Below are 13,434 nucleotides of genomic sequence, written 5' to 3'. Positions count from 1 at the left end.
CCCACAAGTTTGAAAATTTGACCTTTGCATAACCTTTAAAGGTCCCAAAACAATGTTGCGGACATTAAAATAAGGAAACAGGATACGTGCTATAGCTTATTTGGAGTTAGTTCGTCGAAGAAGGTCAAACCCGGTTCGATTCCCACAAGTTTGAAAATTTGACCTTTGTGAACTTTAAAGGTCAAGGATTATGACCTTTGGTGCAAAACTTCCTCTGGAACATTCCAGGAACAATATAACGTCATATAGGCTATATGGCATTTCGCACTCCTCGGATTATGCATACTTTGATGAAATCCATAAAAAACTAACTTTAAGGGGGCGCCACGGGCAAGGTGTTCGAGATGGAGCAAAATGGTTTCAAGACTTTAGGTGGGGAATGACTGCAAGATTATGCATAAAAAAAAATTGTCATCCTAGCTCTCAAAGTTTGGGCGGTCGTATGATTTTTTTTTATGTCAAAATTCGCAATTTTCTGAGTTTTTGACCTTGGGACGAAAATGAAAAATCTGACGACGACAAGTGTTAGATAACACTGAACAACAAAAATTTTTTACTGGAGATGTGTAAAGTGATTTAGACTAATTTGGGTACGCTGATTTCAAAAATCATAACCGTTTTGCTGTATCGCGTCAGGATTTTCAGTAACAGAAATATTCCCATTGCCTAGAAGTCAGGATTTCAATGAAATTTACAAAAATTCATTTATTCATTTATTTCATCATGAATGCTTCAAAATTATAGAAATTACAGAAAAACTCCACTAGAATGTAATTAAAAATGCTTTAGGCATTTGGCTTTGCGTTTGTGCTGCTCTGTGTCAGTTTCACGATGCAGGAACCAGCAGAAATCGCCCATCATGTTCAGGTTGTGCCGCCCTTGGGAACGCGTCTCCATGAGTGAAATCTCTTGGTGGAATCGCTCGCCGTGCTCGTCCGAGACTGCTCCCAAGTTGTCAGGGAAGAAGTTCAGGTGCTGGTGTAGGAAATGGATTTTCAGGGACATCCTGGAGCCAAGTTTCCTGAAGGACTCCAGCAGCTGCTGCACTATTTCTTCATAGTTGTCCGCGTGCTCGTTCCCCAAGAAGTTGTCCGTCACAGCTTTGAAGCTCCTCCACGCTGCCAGCTCTTTGGGATTTAGAGTTGTCGGAAAAGTTTCGTCCTTCATAATCTGTCGGATTTGCGGTCCAACAAAGACACCAGCCTTGATCTTGGCCTCCGACAAGGTGTTGCCAAACTTTTCCTTGAGGTATAAAAACCCACGCCCATTCAGATCCATTGCCCGTACAAAACTTTTCATCAAGCCGAGCTTTATGTGGAGTGGTGGAAGGAAAACCTTGGCTGGGTCGACAAGGGCGACATGCTTCACGTTGTGTCGACCAGGTACATGCTCTTTTCGCTCTTCCCAATCTTTCTTCGTCCAGTGATTCTTGTCGTCTCTGCTATCCCAGAGACAAAGGAAGCACATGTATTTCGTGTAGCCTGACTGCAGCCCTAACAACAGCGCCACCACTTTCAAGTCTCCGCAGATGTGCCAGTTGAAGTCATTGTACTTGATGGAATCAAGCAGCTGCCGCATAGTCTCATAGGTCTCTGTCATGCCGAACGCGTGAGCCAGTGGGACTGATGGTTTCTCGTTGCCATTGTGGAGCAAAACAGCCTTCAAGCTGTTCTTCCCCGAGTCGATGAAGAGGCGCCAGTCTGCAGGATCGTGATCACACCCAAGTTCTTTCAACAGACCGTTGATGTCACTGCAGAATGTCATCGTGTCTTCCATCTCAAAGAACTCAGCCATGTCTCTGTGACGTGCTCTGAACAAGGATATCTTGGTGTTAGGTTCAAGTAGATTCCACTGCTGCAGCCTTGATCCAAGCAGCTCTGCCTTCGCCTTTGACAGCGAGAGATCTCTTACAAGATCATTTAAGTCTCCCTGGTTCAGAAGGTGTGATTCTTGAGTGTCGGGTTCAAAAGGTTCATAATCACCATCCTCTTCACCACTGCTTACAGCTATGTTCTGATGAGCTGGAGGTGTTGGAACGGGGTTCTTGTCATCATGAGGCACAGGTTTACGAGCAGAGACGCAGTCAGCGTACTTGATGTGACCTTTATTCTTCTTGTTGAAGCCGGCGATGCTTGTGCAGCAGAAATAACAATCATCATGATGATTCTGCGGCTCACGCCATATCATGGGCACCGCAAATGGCATGCTCGCGCGCTTGCCCACCAACCACTGAGTCAAGGTTGTGTGACAGCTTGTGCAGCAGATGTGTGGTGCCCAGCTCTGTTCTTGGTCCCCCACCTTACACCCGAAGTAGTGAAAGTAGGCGGCCTTCATTTTCACTGCTGTAGATATACTTCGCTGTTGATCTTTTTTGGTATACCGACCACTGACATAACAGAAGTTGTCAGGATGATTGGTACAGGAACGCCTACTCATCTTTATCTGAAAGAAAGAAATACAACACAAGTTAACAACAATTGTACGAAATAGACATGTTAAAGACATATGTAAATTTCATTGAAATCCTGACTTCTAGGCAATGGGAATATTTCTGTTCCTGAAAATCCTGACGTGATACAGCAAAACGGTTATGATTTTTGAAATCAGCGTACCCAAATTAGTCTTAATCACTTTACACATCTCCAGTAAAAAATTTTTTTTGAAATTTGTTGTTCAGTGTAATTCATTTTGCTATTTAAATACCGAAGAACCCATTCCATTCAGTCAATTACCTAGGGGAAGATAGATTTTTAATCTGCCTACCCCCTAAAAATGGCTATCTTTTGGGCGTGGCTCTGCCCACAATGGGTGTAGCTACGCCCTCATCCAGGAAAACACAACGACACATTGATATCGAACACACAACCAAGTTTCATCAAGATCGGATCAAAGTCCACGGAGTTATGCTCTGGACAGACAGACACACAGACATAACGAATATAGTGCTCACTGACCGGCGCTCGTGAACCAATAATCTTATACGTGACGTTAGCGGTGCCTCATTGCGTCACTCGGTAAAGGCTGAGAGCAATGCGTGCAGTCCAGATACTTACCGGGTAAGTCGATTTCAGTGTACTTCTCACACAAATCCTTGGGGATGTTTGTTGTCGAGCATCAAATGAGCTCTGATTGGGATTTTTATTTTAAAATTAAGAGGTTAGAGCGTGACGTCATTTTTGCCAAATGCTTTTTTTTTTTTTAAAGAAGAAGAATCCGGGAAGCCCAATTATTATTCTTGGTGAACGACAGGAAAACTTGCCCATTGTTGTCCCCCTTGCTGTGCGTTGTGTGTTAGCTCTCACACGAGCCTCGACAAGGTATACAAAAAAAAAAAACTGCTGTGATCAAAACTGATCATGCTCACTTTACGACCCCACTCAGATCTTTATTTTATTAAATGATTTTTTTAATTTTTTTCCATCCCATTTTTTAATAACACGATTAAAAATAATTTATTTGTTTATTTTTAATTCCCTCTTCATACTGACACCTTTTGAGTAGGGCCTGTCATTGCAGATGTACGGAGCCAGGAGAAGCGCAAGCTGGAGGAGTCCGATGCCGTGACGGCCGCCAAGCTGCTGCGATCCGAGCCAAGGATATCTGACCTCGTTGTGCTCGGCTTGCCCTTTAGTACGAACGAAGAAGAGCTCAAAGATTATTTCAGTGCTTTTGGATCCGTTGTCCTTTCTCAGGTTTGCTTCTTTACCAAACTTGTTTTGTGGTTTTACGTCGCAACGAAATTGCTTTATTTTTGGGTCGTGTGCTGAGAAATGTAAATATTGAAACTCGTCCTTTTTATTTTTAGGTCGTTTCTCCAAAATAGGCTCATAGAGTGGGTCCAGGTGTCTCATCATATGTACGTTAGCATTTGACTCGAACATCTTTTCAAAACGACCTGACCAATATGGTTGGACCAAATTTGGTCGGAGCATCAGGACAACAAGGTCTCGTGGAGTTGTGCTCCGCATCCGAATGCACCCCCTATAAAGGGGGTGGAAGTGGAGTTTTTAATCCCAAATATTGGTATTTTATTTAGAAATCATCTTGGAAACTGCCAAACAGATCCAGCCCAAACTCGCCACAAGGCATCGGGACGTGCCATAAGCTCAAGTTGTGGCGTCATGGCCGTATCTCCTCCTCCCTAAATCCCTCATTTTCACTGAAGCATCTTCTCCACAACTACTTAAGTGACACAGACCAAATTTGGTACAACCCATCAGGACAGTAAGGTCTTGTGGGGTTGTCCCCATTTGGATCCACCCATTTGAAGGGTTTTGAAAAGTTACTAATGGTTCCCCAAATATTGGTGTTTCATTCAAAAATCTTCTCAGAAACCGACAACTGGAATCGGACCAAACTGGCCATGCAGCGTCGTGACAATGCCATAACCTTAAGTTGTGCTCCCAATGGCCGTATCTCCTCTGAAAAGAAATCCCTGGCCTCCCTCCCATAATCCCTCATAGCCATTAAAACCTTTTCCTCACAAACATTACATGGCCTGTATGGACCAAATTTGGTAAGATACATCAGAACAGTAAGGTATTATGGGGTTGTTCTCTCCATCTGGGTCTGCCCCTTATAAGAGCCTGAAAATGACTGTTTTACCTCAAATTCAGGTAATTTATTTTAAAATCTTCTCAGAAACTGATGGCCAAATGCAGACCAAACTCTTTGTGAAACATAGGGACCATGCCATTAACTTAATTTGTGCTCTCCATGAACGTATCACTTCAGGAAGGGGGCTCGTGGCCCCATCCCCCTAATCGCCCATTTTCACCCCGCCTGTTGGGAGGGGAAAGAACCATCGGTCCCCCAAGGGGCCATTTTCTCTTGCAACGTTAAAAAGTTGTTTCAATGTTTGAGGAACCTGTGTGTGTGCGTTTTGGAAGTTACAGACGTTTGTTCTCTTGCCTCTGAACTTGTCTGGCCTGGGTATGATTCTCACCCTGACTGTAAACTCTTGGATTGGTTTTTTCACAAGGTGCTGTAGTGTTGTGAGGTTGTATCCAGTAACCTTTTCGACCAGGTTGTTGATCAGAAGAGAAAATGAGCTTGCTGTCTCATCTGGACTTGATTGTGAATGTAAAGAAAAAATATCCCTGTTGAGTTTTTTTATTTTTTCAAACATAAGGGAGGACCTTTTAAGCTTTTGATTTGTGTAAACGGACTGTGTGGAATTTGCTGCCTCTTTCGAAGGATTTGAAATCAACAGAAGCTCACATTATTTTCAAATATTCACCACTAGCAAATACCACTCGTCTCATCGCTGATAGGATTACTAAAGTGGTGAGACAGAGGTGGAAGAGTGAGGAGGGGTGGGGGAAGGGAAGACAGACGTGTGGTGGGGCATTAATTGCAATTCATACTGTTTCGTCAAAATGATTCTGCATGGAATAACAGTGAAGATGGAAACAAAATAATGTCTGAAATCCATTTTCTACCGGTCATACTATAAACACCGCCCGGAGACGAAACCTACCGGAACCATCCGGAGTAAAGCCGTCCGGACACAAACATTGCTTGGACACATCTGGACGCACCACACAAAGTCTGAAAAGGAGGAGGGTTAGCAAGAGCAAAGTACATGTGGAGGAAAAATGAGATGTACATGACTGTGGAGAGCTTTCGTCTTGAAGCACTATAAGGAAAACCGATTACAGAAGTGGGAAAGAAAAGGATGAAAGAGTTGTTGAGCAGAACTTTGATCCTTTCATTGTTGAGAGAGGAAGAATTTAATGCCTATGATGAGGGTGAAATGAGAGCGAGAGAAGAACCTTCAGAGTTTAGGCTTTATTCCATTTGATTGGAGCCGCTTCTGTGGGCACACCGGGGAATACAGGTTCAGCTAGGAGTACATAAGCAGTAACGTATACATGTGCGATTAATCATTGCAGACTAAATCCGCGTAAGCACGGAGTTCGATATAATCTCCATTCTCACCAGTCAATGAGCACCTTCAGTCAACGAGCATCAAGTGAACAGCCGATGTAAATGGCAATGCCCCGGGGACAATCACTCCGTGCCGCGGAGACCTCCCCTTATACGCGAGACGCACAACATGTGATCCCGCGTCATGTCCCTCAATTCACCTCAATTCACCACATTCTCCCCACCTTTAAAATGCAACTAGGGGACAATCTTACACACCATGATTGCTTTAGCACTATAGGAGTATACATTTCAAGCAACGCGGACTAATAGGTCTACAGAAGCATACATGCCAAGCAGTGATTATTTTGAGTTGTAGGAGCATGGAAATGAGCATCGATATATGATATAATGAGCATATAGGAGCATGAGCAGCGAGAATGCCGATAATCCCCTTTACAGATTGAGTCGTCGAGGGGGCCTGATTCGTCGACCTCTCCGGGAGTAAATGGCAGTTTCACTTGAGGGAGACTCCCGATCCTCTTGGTGAGCCTCGACTTGTGCCGGGGATGACTCCTCGATCGCTCTCGGGTGGAACGCGGCAGCCCCGTCACCCGGTGGAGTTCCTGGGGGGGGGAATGTCAGAAGGAGGAGTGCCAGAAGGTGGTGTACCTGCGGGAGGAGTACCTGAGGGAGCCAGATGGCGAACCGACACAGTGGTCTCCCTGCCATCCGGGAGCCTGACATGAGCATACTCTGGATTAGTGTCAATGAGTTCGACCCCCTCCACCAGGGGTTCATACTTGCTTTGTCGGACCGGGCGTTTCATGAACACTGTACCGGGATGGGTCAGCCAGTTGGGCACCGTTTGACCGTCAACATAACGTCGCTGGTGAGTAAACATTTGTTCGTGAGGAGTTGCATTGGTGGACGTGCAGAGCAAAGAGCGTATGGAATTCAGAGCGTCGGGAAGAGTAACCTCCCACCGCTCGGGGCCCAGTCCTCTCGATTTCAGCGCCAGAGTTACGGCTTTCCAAATAACTCCATTATACCTTTCCACCTGCCCGTTTCCCTGTGGGTTGTAACCCGTCGTTCGACTAGTTGCTATGCCGAGCTCTAGTAGGAATTGTTTTAGCCCGGCCGACATGAAACACGGCCCTCTGTCTGAATGTATGTACGAAGGTTTCCCAAACATAGCGAAGAGGTCAGAGAGACATCTCACGACAGTGCCCGAGGTCATATCCGAGCACGGAAATGCGAAAGGGAACCTTGAATATTCATCAACAACGGTGAATATGTATCTGTTGTCTGTCTCGGTCGGCAGGGGCCCTTTGAAGTCGATGTTTAGTCTCTCGAAGGGGGAAGTGGCCTTGATCAGTCTGCCAGATGCCGCGCCAAAGAATCTGGGTTTTAGTTCAGCACAAACAGGGCATGAAGCATTCATTTGTTTAATATCTTCAACAGAATAGGGAAGATTTTGTCTGCGCACGAAATGTGCCATTCTGGTTACCCCTGGGTGGCAGAGAGACACGTGTAGGTCTTGCAAAGCCTGACTGATTGTTGCCGAACTGTAGACCCGAGAGAAGGTATCTGCAGCAGGGTTTTCCTTCCCGGGCCGGTAAACAATGTCGTAACTGTAGCAAGCTAGGTCTATCCGCCATCTCATAATTTTTTCATTCTTAATTTTCCCGTTATTTTTCCCATCAAACATGAATGCCACGGATCGTTGGTCCGTAACGAGCGTGAAGTGGTTTCCCAGTAAATAATGTCTCCATTTCCGCAGAGCTTCGACGATGGCGTACGCTTCCTTCTCTATCGCTGAGTGTCTCTGCTCGCTTCTAGAGAGAGTTCTCGAGAAGAACACGACCGGCCGCCCAGACTGATTAAGTGTAGCAGCTATGGCGTGATCTGAAGCGTCGGTTTCCACCACAAAGGGCACCGAGCTATCGATCGATAAAACCACGGACTTACTGATATCATCCTTGAGGTTGTGGAAAGCTCTTACAACAGCGGCATCTGGTGGAAAGTTTTTGCAATGCACTAGGGGATGTATTTTCTCGGAGTATTGCGAAATCCATCTTGCATAGTAAGCGAACATGCCGATCACCCGGCGCATTGCCTGCAGGTCCTGAGGTGGGGGTAGCTCACGAAGTGGGCGCAATCGTTCAGGATCAGGCTTAATTGTGCCGTCGGCTATTGTGTAGCCGAGAAGGTCAATTGACCTTGCCGAGAATACGCATTTCTCGTAGTTGAGAGTCAGATTATATTTTCTAGCAATGCTCAAGAATCTGTCCAGATTCCTATCATGTTCCCCCTGATCCCAACCGCACACTGTGACATTATCCACGTAAACAAAAGTGTCTTTGAGGTTTTCATCTGAGATGATGTCGTCCATAACCCGTTGGAAGCAAGCTACCCCATTCGTGACACCGAAAGGTATTCTCCTGAATTGGTAGAGGCGCCTCCCTGCCTGGAATGCGGTGTAAGGTTTGTCTTCCTCTCGGATGGGAATTTGATGATAGGCGCTTCGCAAGTCGATGGTGCTGAATACCTTATAATTGGCCACGCGTTCGACCATCTCGTCTATGCGCGGCAGGGGGTAGGCATCGAGTTGGGTAAAGCGATTGACCGTTTGGGAATAATCGACAACCATTCGTTTCTTATGGTTCTGACTGCTGGTTACTAACACCTGTGCGCGCCATGGCGAATCGCTCGGTTCTATAATTCCTTCTTCCAGTAATCGCTTGGTTTCTGAGGTGATGAAGTTCATGTCAGCAGTGGTATATCGCCGCGATTTAATCGCTATCGGTTTGCAGACCGGCGACAAGTTAGCGAACAGCTGGGGGGACGTCACCTCCGCGGTGGTCAACGCATTTAAAATTAGACGAGGCTTGCTTCCTCCAAAGGGTATTTCGACGCTCGTGTGCTGCTTGAGGACATTATGACCCAGAATTACGTCTGCGCACAAATCACGAAGCACCAGTACCCTTACATCCCGATGCGTGTACCCTTTTACGTCCAATTCAACATTGCAGTACCCTCGTACGCGGGATTGTAGTGAGGTGGCGGCCATGCATACCGTATTGTCAGTCGGGTGGATTATCCATTTCCTGCCCTTCACTAGCGAGCTGTTGACGAAACTTTCAGAGCTACCGGTATCAATCAGTGCCTCAGCCATATGCCCGTTAATTCGTACGTTGATGATAGCCTTGGATAGATTCCCCGGGGAGGCTGCAGTTAATTTATTTTGCGAGTAGAGAGCCGCAGAAGTGGGTTTATTTCTCCTTAGAGTAGATTTACATGCCCTTTCTTGTCGCAATTCATGCATGTGGCATCTCTGGCGGGACATTTTTGACGAGGGTGCCTTTTGTACCCACAAAAGAAGCATTTACCAACCGGAGCAGTTGCTGAGGAGTTTGATGTGGCCTGGGTATCCGGCTCCTCGGGTGTTTCTCCATCCCCTATGTCTGGCTGTGTCTGTGCCAGTGGGGTTCCTTGGGTTCCCATCGTAGCAGCGTTCATTAGCAGCATCGGTGTCCCAAATGACTCAGATTGCTGCTGAGCCGTATCCATCGCTCGTGCCTGATCGACTACCTTGTCAAGAGTGGGTTGCGCTTTCTCTAGTAAGCGTTGCCGTATGTGGGCTGATCTGAGTCCTTGGATGAATGCCTCCCGTGTGGCTTCCTTTCGGTGTTCCTTGGCGCTTACGGCCCGGAAGCTGCCGTCTTTTCCCAGCTGATTCAGAGCTTGCAGGAACTGATCGATTGTCTCCCCGGCTGCTTGCTTGCGTGTGTTGAGAAGATGTCGTATGTATACCTCGTTCTTGGGCTTCACGTAGAGCGCTTGCAGCACGTCGATCGCTGCTTCGTAAGTGTCGCACTCCGAGAAGAGCCTGTACACGCTGGGCGAGACATGATTCACGAGAGCCGCAAATTTGTCAGCTCCCTCCTCGATGATGGTCAGATAGTGTGAGAAGGAACAGAACAAATGCGACCATTTCATTTCTGCGTCAGTCGCGTTTGGGTCTGCGTCGAACCTCTCTGGTTTGTAGATCTTGTCCATCGTTGGTTGAGAGAGCCGAGAAAACCAAATGGAATAAATTGAAATGAGAGTGAGAGAAGAACCTTCAGAGTTTAGGCTTTATTCCATTTGATTGGAGCCGCTTCTGTGGGCACACCGGGGAATACAGGTTCAGCTAGGAGTACATAAGCAGTAACGTATACATGTGCGATTAATCATTGCAGACTAAATCCGCGTAAGCACGGAGTTCGATATAATCTCCATTCTCACCAGTCAATGAACACCTTCAGTCAACGAGCATCAAGTGAACAGCCGATGTAAATGGCAATGCCCCGGGGACAATCACTCCGTGCCGCGGAGACCTCCCCTTATACGCGAGACGCACAACATGTGATCCCGCGTCATGTCCCTCAATTCACCTCAATTCACCACAGAGGGATTGTACATTTAAAGGAGACTAGCACATCACCCACCTTTCAGACAGGGTACCCTTTCGCACCTGGTCCCATTTTTATTACTCTATAACAGCAGGATCCCTTTAAAATACAGTGTGACACATGGCTGCATGCATAGCACCTTTATAGTATAGAAAGGTCCTGCGTAACGTGGTAAAAGCCCTGCTTCAAAGGATACCACTTTGTTATTTGGGTGGTGTATAGACAACAGACCACTGCCTCAATCGCTGATCCTATCTCCACAGGCTTAAAATCCTTTTAACTGTTGATTTTTGTCATTTTACACTGAAGGGAAAACTTGTAAGGAGGGCATGGTGATTGTGAATATGATAGCTCTAAAGATGTCTTTGACTTCACATAACAGGAAGCACCAACATGGTGGCTGTAGTATAGAAATTGAGTGGAGACTGGCTAACTGGTCAACCAATGGGTGCAACTTGGATGGACAGAAACATGTGCGGCTCCTTTTATTGGCAACGGTTATAAATTCCAAAACCTTGTTAATCTATGTGTGCAGAAGTATTGGGCAAGTTAATAAATATAGTGAATTTTGCTGTCACTAATGGTGATATGATATTGCAGGAGCAAGTGCAAATTATTTGTTCACCACTTAGAACCTGACTGACTTCCCTGCACATGCTATTCATTGTGTTGTGAAGATCATTGCCCCACTATGTGAGTGCACTTTTGGGGAGCAGTGAAGAGTCCTCAGGTTTGTGCTTCATGAAGGTGTCAAACCTTGTGACATTTTCAGGAGTTGTCTGCACAATATGTTACGAAGTGGACATTGGTCGCCAGGATGTTATCAAAAGGTGTTTGCAATCTTTAAATACTGTACATAATTTAGAGCGTCGATGCACTTGGTTACACCTACAACAGTGGAACATATGACGTCAAGACTTACCAGGAAGTAGGTACAGTAGGTTTTAACTTTTAAACCTCAGCACCCAAGCACCGTAGAAGCAATCGTGTTTTTCTTTGCCATTGTGGCTGTTTTCAAAGCAATTGTGAGTTGGTTTTTACTTCTGCCACCGAAGGTGGAGGTTATGTTTTCATCTTTGTCTCTGTCTCTGTCTCTGTGTGTGTGCAGCATATCTCAAAAAGTTGTGGACGGATTAGTATGAAACTTGGTGTACATGTTGGGTGTGTGACAAGGACAAATTGATTCGATTTTGGTGAAGATCCGGATACGAGGATTTCATTTTTAAAGTGATTCTTCACCATTGAAAGATAGGGCCAAAAACGATACATAGCATGATATTTCAAAACTGTATTGGGCCTTGTATGTTCTCGTGGATCAGGCATTGTGTGGCGGAGGTGAGTGCCCTTTTCGTTTTATATGAATCGGTTGTGCTTTTGAAAGCTTGTGCCAATTACACTGAACAACAAATTTCAAAAATTTTTTTTTTACTGGAGATGTGTAAAGTGATTAAGACTAAGACTAATTTGGGTACGCTGATTTCAAAAATCATAACCGTTTTGCTGTATCACGTCAGGATTTTCAGGAACAGAAATATTCCCATTGCCTAGAAGTCAGGATTTCAATGAAATTTACATATGTCTTTAACATGTCTATTTCGTACAATTGTTGTTAACTTGTGTTATATTTCTTTCTTTCAAATAAAGATGAGTAGGTGTTCCTGTACCAATCATCCTGACAACTTCTGTTATGTCTGTGGTCGGTATACCAAAAAAGATCAACAGCGAAGTATATCTACAGCAGTGAAAATGAAGGCCGCCTACTTTCACTACTTCGGGTGTAAGGTGGGGGACCAAGAACAGAGCTGGGCACCACATATCTGCTGCACAAGCTGTCACACAACCTTGACTCAGTGGTTGGTGGGCAAGCGCGCGAGCATGCCATTTGCGGTGCCCATGATATGGCGTGAGCCGCAGAATCATCATGATGATTGTTATTTCTGCTGCACAAGCATCGCCGGCTTCAACAAGAAGAATAAAGGTCACATCAAGTACGCTGACTGCGTCTCTGCTCGTAAACCTGTGCCTCATGATGACGAGAACCCCGTTCCAACACCTCCAGCTCATCAGAACATAGCTGTAAGCAGTGGTGAAGAGGATGGTGATGAACCTTTTGAACCCGACACTCAAGAATCACACCTTCTGAACCAGGGAGACTTAAATGATCTTGTAAGAGATCTCTCGCTGTCAAAGGCGAAGGCAGAGCTGCTTGGATCAAGGCTGCAGCAGTGGAATCTACTTGAACCTAACACCAAGATATCCTTGTTCAGAGCACGTCACAGAGACATGGCTGAGTTCTTTGAGATGGAAGACACGATGACATTCTGCAGTGACATCAACGGTCTGTTGAAAGAACTTGGGTGTGATCACGATCCTGCAGACTGGCGCCTCTTCATCGACTCGGGGAAGAACAGCTTGAAGGCTGTTTTGCTCCACAATGGCAACGAGAAACCATCAGTCCCACTGGCTCACGCGTTCGGCATGACAGAGACCTATGAGACTATGTGGCAGCTGCTTGATTCCATCAAGTACAATGACTTCAACTGGCACATCTGCGGAGACTTGAAAGTGGTGGCGCTGTTGTTAGGGCTGCAGTCAGGCTACACGAAATACATGTGCTTCCTTTGTCTCTGGGATAGCAGAGACGACAAGAATCACTGGACGAAGAAAGATTGGGAAGAGCGAAAAGAGCATGTACCTGGTCGACACAACGTGAAGCATGTCGCCCTTGTCGACCCAGCCAAGGTTTTCCTTCCACCACTCCACATAAAGCTCGGCTTGATGAAAAGTTTTGTACGGGCAATGGATCTGAATGGGCGTGGGTTTTTATACCTCAAGGAAAAGTTTGGCAACACCTTGTCGGAGGCCAAGATCAAGGCTGGTGTCTTTGTTGGACCGCAAATCCGACAGATTATGAAGGACGAAACTTTTCCGACAACTCTAAACCCCAAAGAGCTGGCAGCGTGGAGGAGCTTCAAAGCTGTGACGCACAACTTCTTGGGGAACGAGTGCGCGGACAACTATGAAGAAATAGTGCAGCAGCTGCTGGAGTCCTTCAGGAAACTTGGCTCCAGGATGTCCCTGAAAATCCATTTCCTACACCAGCACCTGA

General features: G+C 45.9%; 1 protein-coding gene across 5 annotated transcripts in view; it reads left to right on the top strand.

Annotated features, from left to right (window-relative positions):
* LOC147019036 (TAR DNA-binding protein 43-like) overlaps window positions 1-13,434 on the top strand; it is a 34,578-nt gene that overhangs the window by 1,319 nt on the left and 19,825 nt on the right. For 3 of the 5 annotated variants that reach the window (XR_015062621.1, XM_085899213.1, XM_085899211.1), the window contains exon 2: window positions 3,502-3,692. Coding sequence is in view for 4 of the 5 variants with exons in the window: in XM_085899213.1 (XP_085755339.1) it covers window positions 3,502-3,692 (191 nt within the window). In the remaining variant the exon portion in view is untranslated. The remainder of the gene's footprint in view (window positions 1-3,501; window positions 3,693-13,434) is intronic. The other 2 variants (XM_085899214.1, XM_085899212.1) reach the window with 1 other exon arrangement.

Source organism: Eptatretus burgeri, chromosome 10 (assembly GCF_056783735.1).
Source record: "Eptatretus burgeri isolate ZD-2024b chromosome 10, Ebu_testis_v1, whole genome shotgun sequence".
Lineage (NCBI taxonomy): Eukaryota > Metazoa > Chordata > Myxini > Myxiniformes > Myxinidae > Eptatretus > Eptatretus burgeri.
The sequence above is the reverse complement of the archived record's forward strand: the minus strand, read 5'-3'. Positions and strand labels throughout refer to the sequence as shown.